This window comes from Phyllobates terribilis, unplaced genomic scaffold (assembly GCF_046119375.1).
Source record: "Phyllobates terribilis strain yellow unplaced genomic scaffold, ASM4611937v1 Scaffold_1__5_contigs__length_1240528914, whole genome shotgun sequence".
NCBI lineage: Eukaryota > Metazoa > Chordata > Amphibia > Anura > Dendrobatidae > Phyllobates > Phyllobates terribilis.
In genome coordinates this window covers 414,726,630-414,744,838 of record NW_027362761.1, presented here as the reverse complement: position 1 = coordinate 414,744,838, position 18,209 = coordinate 414,726,630, and the positions used below count along the sequence as shown (strand labels likewise).

The 18,209-nt window shown below is 39.9% G+C and overlaps 1 protein-coding gene across 6 annotated transcripts in view; it reads left to right on the top strand.

The window, feature by feature from the left end:
• Positions 1-13,648, top strand: part of COMMD10 (COMM domain containing 10) — a 470,400-nt gene extending 456,752 nt beyond the window's left edge. For 2 of the 6 annotated variants that reach the window (XR_012320002.1, XR_012320001.1), the window contains 2 exons: positions 7,021-7,080; positions 11,090-13,648. Coding sequence is in view for 4 of the 6 variants with exons in the window: in XM_073676982.1 (XP_073533083.1) it covers positions 7,021-7,080; positions 11,090-11,128 (99 nt within the window). In the remaining 2 variants the exon portion in view is untranslated. The remainder of the gene's footprint in view (positions 1-7,020; positions 7,081-11,089) is intronic. The other 4 variants (XM_073676982.1, XM_073676993.1, XM_073676987.1 and 1 more) reach the window with 4 other exon arrangements.
• The last annotated feature ends 4,561 nt before the right edge of the window (positions 13,649-18,209 follow it).

Below are 18,209 nucleotides of genomic sequence, written 5' to 3'. Positions count from 1 at the left end.
AGGGTTCTTTTTCCCATTGGCAGATTTCAGCTTACACTAAAGATTTTCAATGGAATTGAGTTCAGGACTGATTGCTGGCCATTTTAAAACTATCCATTTTTTTTCAACCATTCCTGTGTACTTTTGGATGTGTGCTGTGGAAATTGTCTTGCTGGAGGACCCATGATCTTCTACTCAAACCAAGTTTTTTTACTCTGGGTAGGACATTTTGCTTTAAAATCTCTTGATAATTCTCTGATTTCATGATTCCTTTGATACGGTCAAGGTCTCCAGTACCAGACACAGCAAAGCAACCCCACACCATTATGGATCCACCACCATGCTTAACTGTTGGTAAGGTGTTCTTTTCCTTTTAAGTTCATTGCACCGTCTGTAAACAAACTGTTGCTTTGCATTGCCAAAAATCTCTATTTTTGTTTCATCTGTCCACAGATCATTTTCTTAGAAGGATTGTGGCTTGTGAAGGTACTCTTTGGCAAAGACCAGTTGTTCCTTTTTATGCCTTTTCTTCAGTGATGGTTTCTTCCTTAGCCTTCGCCCATAAAGCTTTGGTTGGTTTAGTGTGTGGCGAATGATACTTGTTGTAATCATGACTACAGACTGTTCCAGGTTGGCCTTCAGGCCTGTGGATGTTTGATATGGTTTTTTCTCCACCTTTCGCAGCAACCTTCAAAGACATCTCTTGTCAATTTTCCTCTCTCCCCCACGTCCAATGAAGTTTTTGGCGGTTCCATGCTTGGAAAACTTCTTAATAACATTGCACACTGTTGAAACTAAGGTACCAAGGTCTTTGGAGATGGCCTTATACCCTTTGGACGTCTTGTGTTTGCTAATAATAGCAGTTCTGATGTCCTCCAACAGCTCCTTTGTCTACACCATTGTGATAAAGGAACAGGACCGACCTACCATGTGGCTTTTTAAAACACTGAAGTCATCGTTCATTGGCTAATTCATGTCACATGGGCACCGACAATTAATCACAGGAGAATCTCTTTTGTGATTTACCACTGGCGAGTCAAAATGTGTTTCCACACTAAATGAATGTAAATGTGCCAATACCAGTGTCACATCAAGCTTTAGGTTTTTCTATTTTTCCCTCCCATTGTTTTTTGGTTTTAAATTATTGTTTATCATTTGCTCTTTTGTATTTAAAGGGAACCTGTCACGTCCTAGCTACCCTCTACACTGCCCCCGTAGCATTGTTAGTAATGCAATGTGCATCACTAACAAGTTTTTTCCTTTCAAATTGGTGCAGCTATAATGATTTTATAATCTTTAATATACTTAGATCCTACCTGCTCATTCAGTCATAGGGATGTACTTGTTATATTCAGTCATGGGCGGGCGCAGCATTCACTCACTGCTGGCGCCGCCCATGTAGTTGAATAATGCTCCCGGCAAGCGCTGATATTGTGAGGCGCATGCGCATTTTTAGATGTATAGCCGCCTGCCCAGTGAGGCTGTGTGAGTACCAGCTTCACCGCACATGCGGTATGATGCGCTATGTTCCCCGCGCGTGCGCAGTGAAGCTGGTAATCAAAGAGGGTAGCTAGAACGTGACAGGTTCCCTTTAACATGAGTGCTGTATACGAAAAAACTGTTTCACTTGATTCATTTTTTTCAGGAGATTCCACATTATGCACTTAAACTTCATGGGTGCGAATAATGATAAGCAGGACTGTATATGGCTATGCTGTCACACACTATCTTTACAGTTTCTTCAGTATTTTATGGCAATCTCTCCCTATCTGTATGGCTAAACTGTGAGATATGATGTCCTCTCACTATCAAGATTCACCCTAAAATGGCTGCTGCATTCCCTGCCTCTGGTTTAATACAGTCTATAATAGTCTCTCCTGACTGGCTGTGCTATACCTTGTGACTTGATAGCTGCAATGTGTTTTAGGGAAACTCAGCCACGACCGAGGTCATGTCAGCCTTCTCTGGCTGATGCACTGTGTAAAATGGCAGCTTTAGTGATTCTCATCCCAAATCATTTTAATTAGCCAAGTTTTATTTATTTTACTCAGTTATACAGCACCATCATACTCTGCAGCACTTTACAGACATCATCATCACTGTCCCCATTGGGGCTCACAATCTAAATTCTCTATCAGTATGTCTTTGAAGTGTGGGAGGAAACCAGAGAACCAGGAGGAAACCCAACAAAACATCTTGAACTTGTCCTTGATTAAAGTTGAACCCAGGACCACAGCGCTGCAAGGCTACAGTGGTAACCACTGAGCCACCATGCTGCCTGTTAAACAAATTCCTAAAAATTCAACATGAAATCGATTTGTATCTAATCGATTCACTTATCGGTGAAATATGGGCCTTTTGAGCCATTATGTATCTTTCTTATAGATGCCTTAACAATTAACCCATCTTCCCTAGGGTCCAGATTGATAAAATCTGCCTGGTGTGGATCGGCTGAATGCACTTGGTTAGTTCTAAGTGTAAATACATTTTGTGAAAAAAAGGCCGGCAATTACCAGTTGTGTTTTATATTCGTATATTCTTTTGTATTCTATCGGTTGAAATTCATTACAGATTTTACTTATAATTTACTGCTGCAGCTACAGGCTGAAACCTTGTTTCTATGCAGAATGAATTCCAATAATGTGTATTAGGTGTATTGGTATTTCTGTGGGATCCTCTAACTTTCTCATCTTGCTATTAAATTTAGTGAGAAGTTGACTGGTGGTGAAGCATTAACATGTATTCACTTTAAGGAGAGTTAATGCATTATTGACTTTGCATAACTCTCTACAGAATAGTAATGAATCTAGTCGCTGGCTTTACTGTACAGCGATGATGCTGCTGTGTTTGATGGAATGCATGGAGCGATTTCCAATCAGTAAAAACTAGGCAATGCTTTTAATCAAGCTCGATGTCAACAATACTTGCATAATCTATTGTAAGTTTTAGTCTATTTCTTTCTGAAGAAAATCATTGTCCCCCTATACTTCTGTACTAAGGTGCATTATTTAATGGTTTACAAGTTTATGTTCTGTTCATATATTCTGCAGATAGGCTGCAAATATCTCCCAACATCTACATCACTCGTATAGCCATGGGTTATGCAACTCTGTATGCCCTATAGTTTCATGGATAGCCTAATGACCTATTGTAATTGTAAAAACAAGCTTGCCAAATGTTATGTTCAGTGCAGGACTCCAATATATTAAAATGTCTACCAACGTGTACCAGTAAAAAGGTGTATATATATAGAGATATACCTAGGTAGACGTATTAGACAGAAGGACACTTTTTGGTATATTTTCCCATTAACTCGTTAACTTGTCCAGTACTTTTTTCACAACCAGGCCTGAGCTACAAATACATATATATGTTGCTTTAGGGGGGACGGCTGCTCACCATATCTCCACCCCTGGGTGTGGTTCACTTTGTAAATTGAGAGCTGTTTGTCTCATGGAGGTGTGCAGATATCCTGGATTAAGTGCCTTTCAAAGAATCATAGAAAGTTAGAGTTGGAGGGGACCTCCAGGGTCATCTGGTCCAACCCCCTGCTCAATGCAGGATTCACTAAACCATCTCACAGTCTGTCCAGCCTCTGTTTGTGGAAGTCTTCAGAAGGAGAACTCACCACCTCTCGTGGTGAGTTCTCCTTTGCTAAAGGACTAAGAAGTTGGCGTCTAAGCTAGGCAGGCTAACCAGCACTATTGTATGGACTTGTTGCTTTATGTTTCAATTTGTGCCAGACAAAGGCTGAATTTAAGTTTTCCTGTGATGTGGTTTATGAGGACTGAAATAAACCAGCCGGACTATAAATAAAATAGAAACGGTTCTTGTCACAGGAATATATATATCACTTGGACCTCAGATTGCTCCCAAGTGAGTAGCATTTCTATATATCATTTAAAGATTTTTCTGTATTTTCATGACTATGAAAATTGTACATTCACACTGAAGGCATCAAAACTATGAATTAACACATGTGGAATTATATACTTTACAAAAAAGTGTGAAACAACTGAAAATATGTCTTATATTCTAGGTTCTTCAAAGTAGCCACCTTTTGCTTTGATGTCTGCTTTGCACACTCTTGGCATTCTCTTGATGAGCTTCAAGAGGTAGTCACCGGAAATTGTCTTCCAACAATCTTGAAGGAGTTCCCAGAGATGCTTAGCACTTGTTGGCCCTTTTGCCTTCACTCTGCGGTCCAGCTCACCCCAAATCATCTCATTGGGTTCAGGTCTGGTGACTGTTGAGGCCAGGTCATCTGGCGTAGCACCCCATCACTCTCCTTCCTGGTCAAATAGCCCTAAAACAGCCTGGAGGTGTGTTTGGGGTCATTGTCCTGTTGAAAAATAAATGATGGTCCAACTAAACGCAAACCGGATGGAATAGCATGCCGCTGCAAGATGCTGTGGTAGCCATGCTGGTTCAGTATGCCTTCAATTTTGAATAAATCCCCAACAGTGTCACCAGCATAGCACCCCCACACCATCACACCTCCTCCTCCATGCTTCACGGTTGGAACCAGGCATGTAGAGTCCATCCGTTCACCTTTTCTGTGTCGCACAAAGACACGGTGGTTGGAACCAAAGATCTCAAATTTGGACTCATCAGACCAAAGCACAGATTTCCACTGGTCTAATGTGCATTCCTTGTGTTCTTTATCCCAAACAAGTCTCTTCTGCTTGTTGCCTGTTCTTAGCAGTGGTTTCCTAGCAGCTATTTTACCATGAAGGCCTGCTGCACAAAGTCTCCTCTTAACAGTTGTTGTAGAGATGTGTCTGCTGCTAGAACTCTGTGTGGCATTGACCTAGTCTCTAATCTGAGCTGCTGTTAACCTGCGATTTCTGAGGCTGGTGACTCGGATAAACTTATCCTCAGAAGCAGAGGTGATTCTTGGTCTTCCTTTCCTGGGACGGTCCTCATGTGAGCCAGTCTTTTTGTAGCGCTTGCCCAATCTTTCGGACTGACTGACCTTCATTTCTTAAAGTAATGATGGTCACTCGTTTTTCTTTACTTAGCTGCTTTTTTCTTGTCATAATACAAATTCTATCAGTCTATTCAGTAGGACTATCAGCTGTGTATCCACCAGACTTCTGCACAACACAACGGATGGTCCCAACCCCATTTATAAGGCAAGAAATCCCACTTACTAAACCTGACAGGGCACATCTGTGAAGTGAAAACCATTTCCGGTGACTACCTCTTGAAGCTCATCAAGAGAATGCCAAGAGTGTGCAAAGCAGTCATCAAAGCAAAAGGTGGCTACTTTGAAGAACCTAGAATATAAGACATATTTTCAGTTGTTTCACACTTTTTTGTTAAGTATATAATTCCACATGTGTTAATTCATAGTTTTGATGCCTTCAGTGTGAATGTACAATTTTCAAAGTCATGAAAATACAGAAAAATCTTTAAATGAGAAGGTGTGTCCAAACTTTTGGTCTGTACTGTATATATATTTATTTAACAAAACCTAATATAGAAACAAAATGAACATATACCCTGCTGTAAGTAAAAAAACAATGCCTAGTTTTGTCTTGAACCACAAAATAGGTTCACTTGGGGTGCAATATGCTGGGAAACAGAGCAGTCTATGAATTCTTCTGGGAGCAGTGGAGTATCGTCTGTTGCTGACTAGTGTTGATCGAGCAGTGAAATCAAGTAGCGAGCATAATGGAAGTGAATGGCAAACTCAAGCATTTTTCCGGAGGATGTAAAAATTTTCTTTCTCTCTCTCACATACACTCTCTCTTTGCGCCCGGCTCAGATAATTCACTTACGGGGATCTGAGCACTTGAGCACCACGCGGTACTCGGCGCTACTCGATCGAGCACCCCCATGCTTGATCGAGTAGCGAGCAGCGCTGAGCACACTCTCCCATCACTATTGCTGACTAAAATGAGCCAGGTGAAGTGCCAGGATTGCCGCGCGGGTGAGAGACTGTGGTCTGTGTCTGGGAGGAGAGGGGAAAGGACCTCTTTGTGCTCATCTCTCTGACAGTACTTGAGGGACAGCTGGACATTTATCTGACGGTTGAGCCCACATGTGCCTGTATATGTTCCTTTATGCCGGAGAAAGGCTGTTTGTTTTCCATGCTGCTGGGAATTTATGCACTTTAATAAACCTCCCTGTTTGACCAAGGAACTATATGCCTGTGTGACTGCTACCAGATGCCTAAAAGCGTGTAAATCCCTACAATATATATGTATTTACTTGCCGAGCTCCAGCATTCTTACTAATCCCTACCAGTCGCCTTGTGTCGTCTTCTAACAATGGCATTGTGTAAGCATACTTTAATTTTTCCTTCGGTGTAGCTGCATAAGGGATTTGTTTGTGATATGAGTTGTATTTGATCAGAAATTGGCCATAAATCAGCTTAGGAAATTGTTCAGGAGAAGGGGGACTAGAGACCCAGCCGTTAGACAAGCTCACTGATGGATTTCACTGTTAACTCATTCTGCGATTAGCTGTGAACTGTAACACCTAGAGGCTGGAGAAGCTAAGTGGCCAAAAAATGCTTTTCAGCCAAAAATACATGCATTTAGAAAAAAAAATGTCTCCAACGGTGCTCATGTTCTGTAAACGCAAAGTCTATATGTACTGTGTTCTGCAAGCAACGTGTAATGGAATAGGATAGGCTAAACCGATTGATATACTGTAGTTTAGATGGAAATTATTCAGTATAATTTGTATTTTATGCATGAAAATCTCTAATATTCCTAGTTTGGGAATCACGGGGGCGGGGCTAATAAGTGATTGACAGGTCTTTGTTTAGGTACACAGATAAGTGTAAGGCTGTAAATCAATGATTAGGACCACCGCCTTGACCATGAAGGCTAGAATAAATGGTGAATTCAATATCATTAGCTCCCTATATGAAAGTGGCCTAATTCATGAGCTAATTCAACTTTGAGTATTCAAGTGATTCTCTTTGACTGTTATGTAATGTGCCACATGCCTGTATGACATTTCCAATTGATGATGTTAATATGATGTGTTTTCTGGCATATAGATAATTAGTCTTTATTTTACTTCTAGAATCTGGAGAAGATATTTGTGGAGTTCAACCACAAGGAACTTGTGGAGTTTTATAACAAGGTATGCATTGTTCACAAACGTGCCTTTATTTTTATTCTGCACCCCTACCCTATTCATTGTTCCAGCTGTGAAACCTGCAAGTGTAGCGCACATCTGCTGATCTGCACTGCTTTGCTAGTGATGCCATTATTGGCATATGGGCTGCTGGAATACCCACAGCTTGTTGCTTTATACCTTAGCAGTAATGTAGAAAATAATATGCGCTCTTTATTGTCGTTGTCTCTGCTTGATATAACACGTGTAGCAGGCAGCCAAGAAAAAATCCAAGAGAATAACCAGTATCCTGCTAAACTTTCAAGATGCTCACAGTGATGTTGTCGATGCATATTTGACTGAAAGTGCCTTAAAAGGCACTTTAAGTCAAAATATAAAAATGCCCATATGCAAGTAATTTAAAGGCTAATGGCAAAAGTTTGGCACTTCTGTGTGTTTGTCTTTGCTTAATGATATTGACATTTTTTTCTTGCGGTTTCTATTTTTATCTAAGATACAAACAATACGGCTGCGCTTACTTTTGTCACACGTTGGTCGCCACAACTTATTTAAGGCTTACTCCCATCTTCTAAGATGGGCAAAGTGATTGTGTAAATAATCAGGTTTGTAATTTCCTTATTAAAATTAGTCTTTTTTCCCCTAAATAATTTTTTTTATTTTGTTGTTTACGTTTTTTTTGCCATGGGGATGTGCAGTGCTTACAAGCTCTTTCACAGTAAGCTTGTAAGCACTGCATTGATGATAGCCAGGATTGCTGGAGCACAAGGTTATTTCCTGATAAGGCCAATGTAAGTTTCACTGTGCTTCCAATGCTGCAAAGACAAAGGTGCCTCCTAGAGCAGCATTGCAAGCGCACAGTTCAGACTAGAAGCACAACAATGCCACAGGCCTGAACTGTCAACCAAGAAGGAGCACCTGGTACCACCGGCAATCGAGAAGTAGAGGATGTAAAACTTAAAGCATGAAAAATATACATAAGAAAATGTTTGCCAGCTGAGCTAGCTACTGGTTTACTAAGAAATGGTCATTTTAATGAAAAATATTATTTGCATTAAATTAAGATCTTTCTTCCAACATCAAATGTAGTATAGAAGAGTAATATACAGAAAACCCCTATTAGAGAGGTGACCTTTTCATGCTTCAAACTGAGCCAAAAGGTTATTCTATAATACATCTCACTTTTAGACAGTTTTTGCTATTGCCTCCCAAGCAACTAACACTGAAAAATAAAAAAAAAAGCTACATAGCTCTCCTAGACTAAAACTAAAGACAACTGGGATACTAGTAAGTTTGGACATACCAGATATTACATGATAGGAGATAGAAGCTTTTATTACAGATCATTAATGTGTTCATGAGACAGTAAAAATGATAATAAATGTAAAAAAAAAAATTAGGAAAGTAGTAAGCAAACAAAAGAGAGAACACTACTTCTGATGTGGAAAAAAAGAAAAACGTAATAGGTCAGATTCATCATTTGTGATTTTTTAAGTCACTTTTTATTCTTTTACTGTGTTATTTGCTGACTTTTTTTGCCCCATATTCATCAAAATGGAGCATGGGTCATGAATTTTGCGCAAAATAAAACTGCTTTTTATTTTTTACTGCAAAAGAAACACACGTTCTGCTAAAATGGCACAAAATATCTGACATGCAGGAGGGGACTGGAGTACATTTATACAAAAATTTTGCAACTTCACAATTGGTGAATCAGCTGCAAACATCTGGAAACCCCCATCCCAGCCCACAGTGGCGAATATGAAAATAATAACAAACAGGCGAACACAAATAATATTACTATAAAAGAGGTGTAATATTAAAGAATTAGGAACAAATGAAAAACAGGCTAAAAACAAAAACTAGACAAAAATACAAATGCAATAATGAATTGGGCCCAAGGAATAAAAGTGAGAATATTGGGAAGAAACATAATTGATATACCTTTTCAGGAGCAACAAAAACTTTTAATGCCGAACATATTTTTATTGGTTTCTTTTTCAAAGTGTAATGAACTAAAGGAAGAGAAAAGGGAGCAGAAAGGAAAATTAGCATCTAACATTTTTACGACAAAATACCAGATTTAGTAGCTCTTTGGAAGCTCAGGCGGGGTATGTCCCGCATTATTCTGCTAAGCCTTTATATCATGTATCCAAAGTTTTGCCTTGCAGCTAAAACATTAGTGCTGCTGTAGATTTTATAGATTTTTCTGCCCACATTACCAACATATAAGAGTAAAATCAAATGGCAGATTTCAAAACGGATACTGATCGCTCTGACCAGTATTACTTAGTTTTATTCTACATTACAAGCCCAGAAAGGTGTAGCAGTTCTGCTGGTACCAAAGAGCATATATTAGGCTCAATGTAAAGGTACAGAGGAAGACAAACATCTAGATGTTGGACAACATAGCCAAGCAAATGCTCAGTTTAGAGAAGCCCTCCCGTCAAAGTTTTTATCCTCTTAATATATTGCAGTCATCATATTATATAGCACTGTATGCTTACAATTGCTGATTTTGCCTGGAGGACTGGAGTTTGGGAATCACTGTTCTAAGCACCTAAGAACCCTGTTGAAACAGTGTCACTTTCCCTGCATGAGTCATCCCCCTCTTCACCTCTTGACCCAGCTGCTCTGCCCCCCCTTTGTAATGTGTAGAATTGTAGTCCTAATGCTGACTCATGCAGGGAAAAGAGACTTCATGTTTCCTTTTAGATCTTAGAAGGATTCATCTAGTCAGTTTTTAATCATGTGATGTCATAGACCTAATGGAAAAGAGAAGGGTTAACTGGTTAGAAAGGCAAAATGAGCAATTGTAAGTACACAGTGCTATATAATATGATGATTGCAATATATTAAGAGGATGAAAATTTTGATGGGAGGAGGAGTGCTTCTTTAAAGAGAATCTGTCATTCAGATCAACCTTACCCCCAAAACCACATGTAGGTATTTCAAATACAAATCCATTGACTCCTTTATATTTGTTTTATATTTATTTATTTATTTAACGTGCTTATAGTTATATATATTAATTCCACAGCCTTGTAGCATGCTTCTATGGGGGAAATCCTGTGATATGCTGCACATGGTCCACCATATGGCAGTGCACCTAGTATGGAGCCGCAGGAACTCTGTGTATAAGGCCGAAGGCTATGTTCACATCACGTTTTAGCCACATTTCAGGGGCTTCCATCTGAAGTCCTGAAAAATGGAATTCAAGCATATCCGTCAACAAGGCCATTGATTTTAATGAAACAGACGAGGTCACTTGTGCTCTGTCTGAGCTCATTTTTGGCAAGTTGGCTCAAAAATGTAGTCAACCATGTTCTTCTGCCCACCTGAGAAGGTGGATACCACTGAAAAGGAGTTCAGACGGAGCACAAAATGACCTTCTCTGCTTCATTAAAGTCAATAGCCTTGTCGGCGGATACACCTGAATCCCATTTCTTAAGGCCTTCAGACGGAAGTTCCGACATAGTCGGTGACATGTGGCAAAAACATGATGTGAAGCCGACCTTGTACAAAAGCCATCTGTTCCAAGGTCAGTATTCAGCCTGCAGTTTCTGTGTATGTAACCACAATGTATTGCTTCAGATTGTAAATTTATTGACCATGTAAAAGGTATAGAAAACATGAATGTATACGGGTATTTGCTCAGAGACAGTGAGTTTAATTTCCAACTTCAGAAAGAGACTTAATTTACTCGCTGTGCACAGAAGATTAAGCACAATCAAAGATGATTTTTTTCTCCCTCCTCGGCGGCTCAACCTCCACTATAGTGCCAAATGAGAAATCGTAATTTGCCATTATAAAAAACAGGTGTTGAGTTCTCTGAAATCTCACATATTCATTTAAGCTTTCAGATGAAATGGCTTTTTATGAAACAGATATTGTAAGATTCTGCTACATTTTTTAATAACTCTACGCAAATACATTTAATATGCAAAGCTTCAATGCAGCTCGGTGTTATGTGTGTGTAAATAATCTTTATATATGAAATCTCTTCTCTTTTTAATAGCTTGAGACTATCCAAGCACAGCTGGATTCCCTTACGTGATGTCTTGAAGATGGGTTCCTCCACTGCACTCCTGCCACCTCATTATTTTGTATAGAAGATAGATTGCCAAGCTGTGTTTGTTAAAGGAATCAATGGGCTGCTTCCTGTAAAATTATATGGCTTATCTCCTCTTAGAGTAGCAACATTAGCCAAGGGAGATCATTGTGAAGAACGCAGAGAGTCTAATTGACTTTTCGGGTTGGATTCTGTGAATACTGGGTACATTATACGTGATTGTAATAGCACAGAAGAAAGTAATGATCATTCTATTACCATTTATACTTCTACCATGCCCCTAATATGCAGTGAGAATTATCCAATGCAGAATGATCCCAGGGTGGTCTGAGATTTACACCATATTTTGAAGACCTTTCTTGATGCACATATGCTAGCCATCACTTGTTATAGGCAACAGTTGTAATGTTATACTGAGATTTTTATTAATTCTGACCCTCCAAATAGAATAACTACAAAGTTTCTGAATTTTAACATACAATCTTCATGTCAATGAAAAAGATGGAACCATACGGTCAATTTCAGAGCACCCAACCATTTTTACCACTCTGGATAGTGAAGATGCCAGGCAAATAAAAGTGTTCTGCCCTTGCCAAAAATATTGGCATAGGATACCTGCAAAGATGCCTAGGACATGGCTATTACTTTTACTGGTTGGGGGGGAAGAGAATCTAGTCCTTGTAAGTTTAATTTAATCGTTGTATAATTAGTAGTTATGCAACTTCATATTTCAACGACTATGCCTTTGCAAGTTTTCTGCTCGCTGTCAGTGAATAGAAAGATTGTCTACATTCAGAAGCTGCACAACTTGGAACAAACATTTTTCAATAAAGAAGCCATAGCTTCCACATATAAATGATTAAATGAAATATGGCAAATGGGCTCATCAACTAAACGGATTTTAATAGATTAACTTCATCTACGTTATGGTCAAGAATCAATGCGAGGCTGAATTCAGACGTTCGTGTCTCACTGTCCTCATATGAAATGATCGGTGGTCTACTGACCCAATCTAGCAGCCTTATATTTGCCTAGGAGGATCATAGTTCAGGTCAGGAGACCTGAACACAGTCGGTCCGGGCATTGTTGTCCATATAAATGAAACACGGATGTCTCTATGCAAGAAGATATTGTCATGCATTGTTACCATTGCTCAAAGCTCGAAAGCAGGACACCTTTTCGGCATCTGGATGTAAACAAGCAGAGTTCTATTCTGTGCAGAGATCTTTTAAATAGTGCAGAGCTGCTACACAAAACACTTTATCATGCAAAAAAATAAGAAAACTTTATGTTCAAAAAACTGGAAACTGATATTTTGGAGAAAGGGCTTTACTTCAATGCCCTACATTACATTGAAAAATAGCCTACTAGAGGGATGATCCTTTCAAAGAAAACACAGACACACTAGCTCAGGATTAAGGAGTGGTCTTGCACTGGAATTGAGATTTCACTGTACAGTTTATGTAAAAGTTTGTGCAATGAATGCATTTAAGAATCTGTCACCAGGATTTCACCCCCCAAACTATATCCACATCTTTCACAGACAAGTCCAGCAATATCTTTACATGGCCTGTCTGTTCCTCTGTTACTGAGATATCAGCACTTGAATAGACATGCGAATGAGGTGTTTTTGGCACGTGGAAGCACTTCCCAAGCCTCTGCCACTTCAGCTCTTATCCCCCAGAGCACTGCCTTCTGTTTAACTGACAGCTTCTGTGTTGTGCGACTTCAAGCATAGGAGCTGTCAGTCAAGCAAGAGAAGGCAGCACTGGTCAACGAATAGAGCTGGAGTGACAGAGGCTTAAGAAGTGCTTCCATGCTCCAAAACACTTAAACCTCATTGCATGTCTTCAAACGCTGATTTCTCAGGAACAGGGGAACAGACTGGCCATGCAAAGTTATTGCTGAACTTGTCTTTGAAAGATCTAAATGTGCATATAAATAGTTTTTGAGAGTGGAATTCAGGTGACAGACTCATTTTAATCATTTATTGACTTTTCTGTTTTGGAGAATTAGATAAGTTGTTGCTCTGTTGTTGTAAACATGAATTAGTTTTAGTATACGGAGCATTTAATGTATGATAAGGGATTAATGTCTGATTGTAAAAAGTGATCTGTTTTTCCCAGTAGCATTACACCAATTACAACTGCCTTCCAATGTTTTGTGTTTGTGCTTCATATACACTTTGACCATTTTCTAGGCGTTAACTCTTTAGACATGACAGTTATAATGAAACCTACAGGCAATAGCACGTCCTTGTTTTTGTAACTGTTGCTGGATTTACAGAACATTACTTTGTAACGCATTTGTTTTTGTTGTTCACATACAAAGCATAAAATGTTGATATGACATCTCCAATGATCTTCCCTTAGGGCTTGTGTTGCAAAATAAAGTGACAATTTGAAATAATAGAAAATCTTAGCTGAGCGTGAATGTTCTTGTACTGTTTATCTGTCCTTGTTATGCTATATGGGTACAAATCAGTGGCCAAACATTGATGCACCACTATTCACTAAAAAGCCCTCTGAGTAATAACCATAATAAATGAATATTTAAATTGGTGGTCACAGTGATAGCATGATTTTTTTTTTTCAAATATGAAGAAATTAATACAAAGTGTGTGTGTGTATACAGTACAGACCAAAAGTTTGGACACGCCTTCTCATTTAAAGATTTTTCTGTATTTTCTTGACTGAAAATTGTACATTCACACTGAAGGCATCACAACTTTGAATTAACACATGTGGAATTATATACTTAACAACGAAAGTGTGAAACAACTGAAAATATGTCTTATATTCTAGGTTCTTCAAAGTAGCCACCTTTTGCTTTGATGACTGCTCTGCACACTCTTGGCATTCTCTTGATGAGCTTCAAGAGGTAGTCACCGGAAATGGTCTTCCAACAATCTTGAAGGAGTTCCCAGAGATGCTTAGCACTTGTTGGCCCTTTTGCCTTCACTCTGCGGTCCAGCTCACCCCAAACCATCTCATTGGGTTCAGGTCTGGTGACTGTTGAGGCCAGGTCATCTGGCGTAGCACCCCATCACTCTCCTTCTTGGTCAAATAGTCCTTACACAGCCTGAAGGTGTGTTTGGGGTCATTGTCCTGTTCAAAAATAAATGATGGTCCAACTAAACGCAAACCGGATGGAATAGCATGCCGCTGCTAGATGCTGTGGTAGCCATGCTGGTTCAGTATGCCTTCAATTTTGAATAAATCCCCAACAGTGTCACCAGCAAAACACCCCCACACCATCACACCTCCTCCTCCATGCTTCACGGTGGAAGCCAGGCATGTAGAGTCCATCCGTTCACCTTTTCTGAGTCGCACAAAGACACGGTGGTTGGAACCAAAGATCTCAAATTTGGACTCATCAGACCAAAGCACAGATTTCCACTGGCCTAATGTCCATTCCTTGTGTTCTTTAGCCCAAACAAGTCTCTTCTGCTTGTTGCCTGTCCTTAGCAGTGGTTTCATAGCAGCTATTTTACCATGAAGGCCTGCTTCACAAAGTCTCCTCTTAACAGTTGTTGTAGAGATGTGTCTGCTGCTAGAACTCTGTGTGGCATTGACCTGGTCTCTAATCTGAGCTGCTGTTAACCTGCGATTTCTGAGGCTGGTGACTCGGATAAACTTATCCTCAGTAGCAAAGGTGACTCTTGGTCTTCCTTTCCTGGGGCGGTCCTCATGTGAGCCAGTTTCTTTGTAGCGCTTGATGGTTTTTGCAACTGCACTTGGGGACACTTTCAAAGTCTGCCCAATTTTTCGGACTGACTGACCTTGATTTCTTAAAGTAATGATGGCCACTCGTTTTTCTTTACTTAGCTGCTTTTTTCTTGCCATAATACAAATTCTAACAGTCTATTCAGTAGGACTGACAGCTGTGTATCCACCAGACTTCTGCACAACACAACTGATGATCCCAACCCCATTTATAAGGCAAGAAATGCCTCTTATTGAACCTGACAGGGCACACCTGTGAAGTGAAAACCATTTCACTGGAAATATATATACATATATGTGTGTGTGTGTGCGTGCGTGCGGCTGAAGTACTGATGGTCATACAGATGTGATACAGAGGAAAGGGGACCCTTATTCTGCATCAATTTGGTCATGCGTTAAATTATTTGTCTAATTAAATTACCACTAATTAATTTCCTTTATGTTGTTCATATGAAAACATTTCAATGCTCTGATTGATTTCAGTAGTATTTTACCAATGATGCATGTCAGTAATCCTAAAAGACATAACTTAAATGGTCACTATTGTTTCAACAAACTTTGCATAAATTAATAGTGCAAGCAAATATAAAACGCTTTGTAACATATCAGAGAAATATGCTCCTTTCTCCACTTATGAGAAACTTCATCTCTCCCATGCCTTCTGAACTGATCCTATAAAAACTGCTAAAATAAATTTTGTCCAAGACCAATGGCCTACCATTACAGTGAGGTGTTGGTTTACAGCTGACTATTGAAGACTATGGAAGGGAAAGTTGCAGAGGCAGAGGGACCTTGCTGCTGCTTTCTAGTAAGTTTCTATCTTATGGTGCTGGATTCATAGCTACACCGCTCAGTACCTCTGTATAATGTCCTTCATGTAGTTTCTTCTTTTGACCCTGTGCTATAAAAATAAAGAATTTCTCATGTTTCTGTGTAGTGTGCATCAAAGACCTCATATAGGCTAGTCTTCACCCACTAGATCAGAGACGACTGAACATTCAAAATTACAGATCCTAGAGGGGTAAACTGCTGAAAAAAATGCAAGTTGTATAACCGTCTGGAATAATGTGTATGCACACATGACCGCTTATTCTGAAAAATAATCTGAAACTACAGAAAAGCTTTAATGTTTCTAATTCCAGTACAAAACCTGTAATTGACCCTTGTGTAAATGTGGGCAACAAATGCATGTTCAATTCAGCCAAATGTGTTTTAAATCTTAAAATGGATTTTATCACTGACACACCTCTGAAGGCGGTTTATCTCACTTGAGAATAATGGATTGTGCATGGTAAAATTCAAGATAGTTTGGTTTTGGTTGACGGAAGTCAAATGTAGACGGCAACTTACATTTTCTATGTGCTATTTATAATATTGCTGTATTTCTTTTGGACAGAGGGGCACCAATACATCCTCTGTAGATACATTACTGGTAAGCCTCTTTTTTATCATGATTTTATTTTTTTCATAATCCATTATACTGCACTGGAAAAAAAAATCTAAATATGCCTGGAAAATTGTGATTTAATTGTTTTGATGGTATATGGCGCTAAGTGGAGATAAAGACCTTTCTTTCACTCCTGAGTAAACCAGCCAGAATATGCGGACACCTGGATCTCACTATTGTTCGTAGCTCATACCAAACTGCACAAAAGGAGTCAATTGTGCTACTAAATGAGAGTATCCTGCTACTATAGCAAAGGCTGTGCAGCTCATATTCACTTCTGTCAAAATTGTCTCCTCAACAACTGACGGCTCCTTATCAGCGAGGTCCAAGTCATGATTTAAGTAAATAATGGTGACCAATGTGGTGCACATGGTTCGTGGACCCACTGTGCCATGGACCGGGACCTACCCTGCAGGTTCGTAACTAAGCAGCTACCTTGGTGTTCACTGGAGCCTCTAGTGGTGAGGTCAGGCTTGTGCGGCAGGTAGCTGCCAGGTGCCACTCCAGGGCAGTGTTCGGCAGTAGCAGCTGACCCCAAGGGTCAGAGACGTTAACTCGGATAGAGAGTCCAAGACGGGATAGGATGGCCACTGTGACTACAGGTTCAGACTGCAGTTTCTGGATAGCAGACAGGATGGCCACTGGGACAGGTTCAGACTGTGCAGATACGACGGCCACTTGGGCAACAGTTGTGATACCCCCGATGCGGCCACAGGGTACAGATACCGTGGATGCGGTTTCAGGGTAGCATAACCTAGACACGACTACAAGGACAATACAGGATAGAGAATCTCTATAATAGGCTATGGGAACACAGGATACGGGAATAGTTCTAACAGACTAGGGACCTTGCACACACCAACACACCTAACACTAAACTATAGGGGTTTCTCAGGCACCTCCCAATTGGGTAGGGTGCCTTTTATATAAGATGCCTTCCAGCTATTGGCTGAGAGACATCTTGCAGGTGATTACTTTAACTAAATGCCTCCAAGCTGTTAGCTTGGGGCATTTACCATGTGCATGCTTCCCCTTTAGGAACAGGGGAGCGCGCAACCTATATGCGCCGCCGGGGAGAAGCTCATGAGGACGCTGCTGCGGTGGGGGTAGTGAGTAAGCTGGCGTCCCCGCATGGAGGGGGAACCATGCGGGGGCGCTGGCAGATGTTAAAAAATTTATATTTTTCATTTTTATCTTTTATTCTGATTGTATTATTAACCTTTGTCCAAGTCTAAATGTAGATCTCAGATATCTGAGTGTCCAAAACCTATTAAAAAGCAAAAAAAAACATCCCACATATCATTACTGAAATTTTATTTCCAAATTTCCCTTGGCACGAATTTGAAAAGCTTTTTTATTTTATTGTGATAATCTGTAGCTTCCTTTTCTATTTTTTCTGTAGACGTCCTCCGGTGTAACTGATCTTGCTTATATTTAAGATGGATTTTATGTCCCTAGATATATGAGCTGGTGGTGAGAGGCAGGTAGTATTTATTTCCCCCTCCTGCTGTACTATAAAGAGTGACTGCTTCAAGAGTCCCAGTAGGGCCGTTGTGCTCAACAGGAGTTGATTCAGTATGAGGTTCCCGGGTAGAACCTTGTGTTTGCAAGACCTCTAATTTTATATTTTCTAGAAGAGTTTCAACCAATATTAATGCTCTGCTCAGCACAGCAGATCTCTGTTATTGACCATTACATCTTGTATGAACAAAATGTTGTCCTTTATATAATATTGTTGGAGACTGGCTGCATAGACATGAGGCAAACAGAAGTTATTTCCGATGGGAACTGTGGCATTAGAATGAATCTCACACGGTGTAAAGTTGACTTTCTATTTCTTTCCTATTAAAGTGTAAATGTTGCCTACAGGAAGCTGATAAATCCTATTGGGACC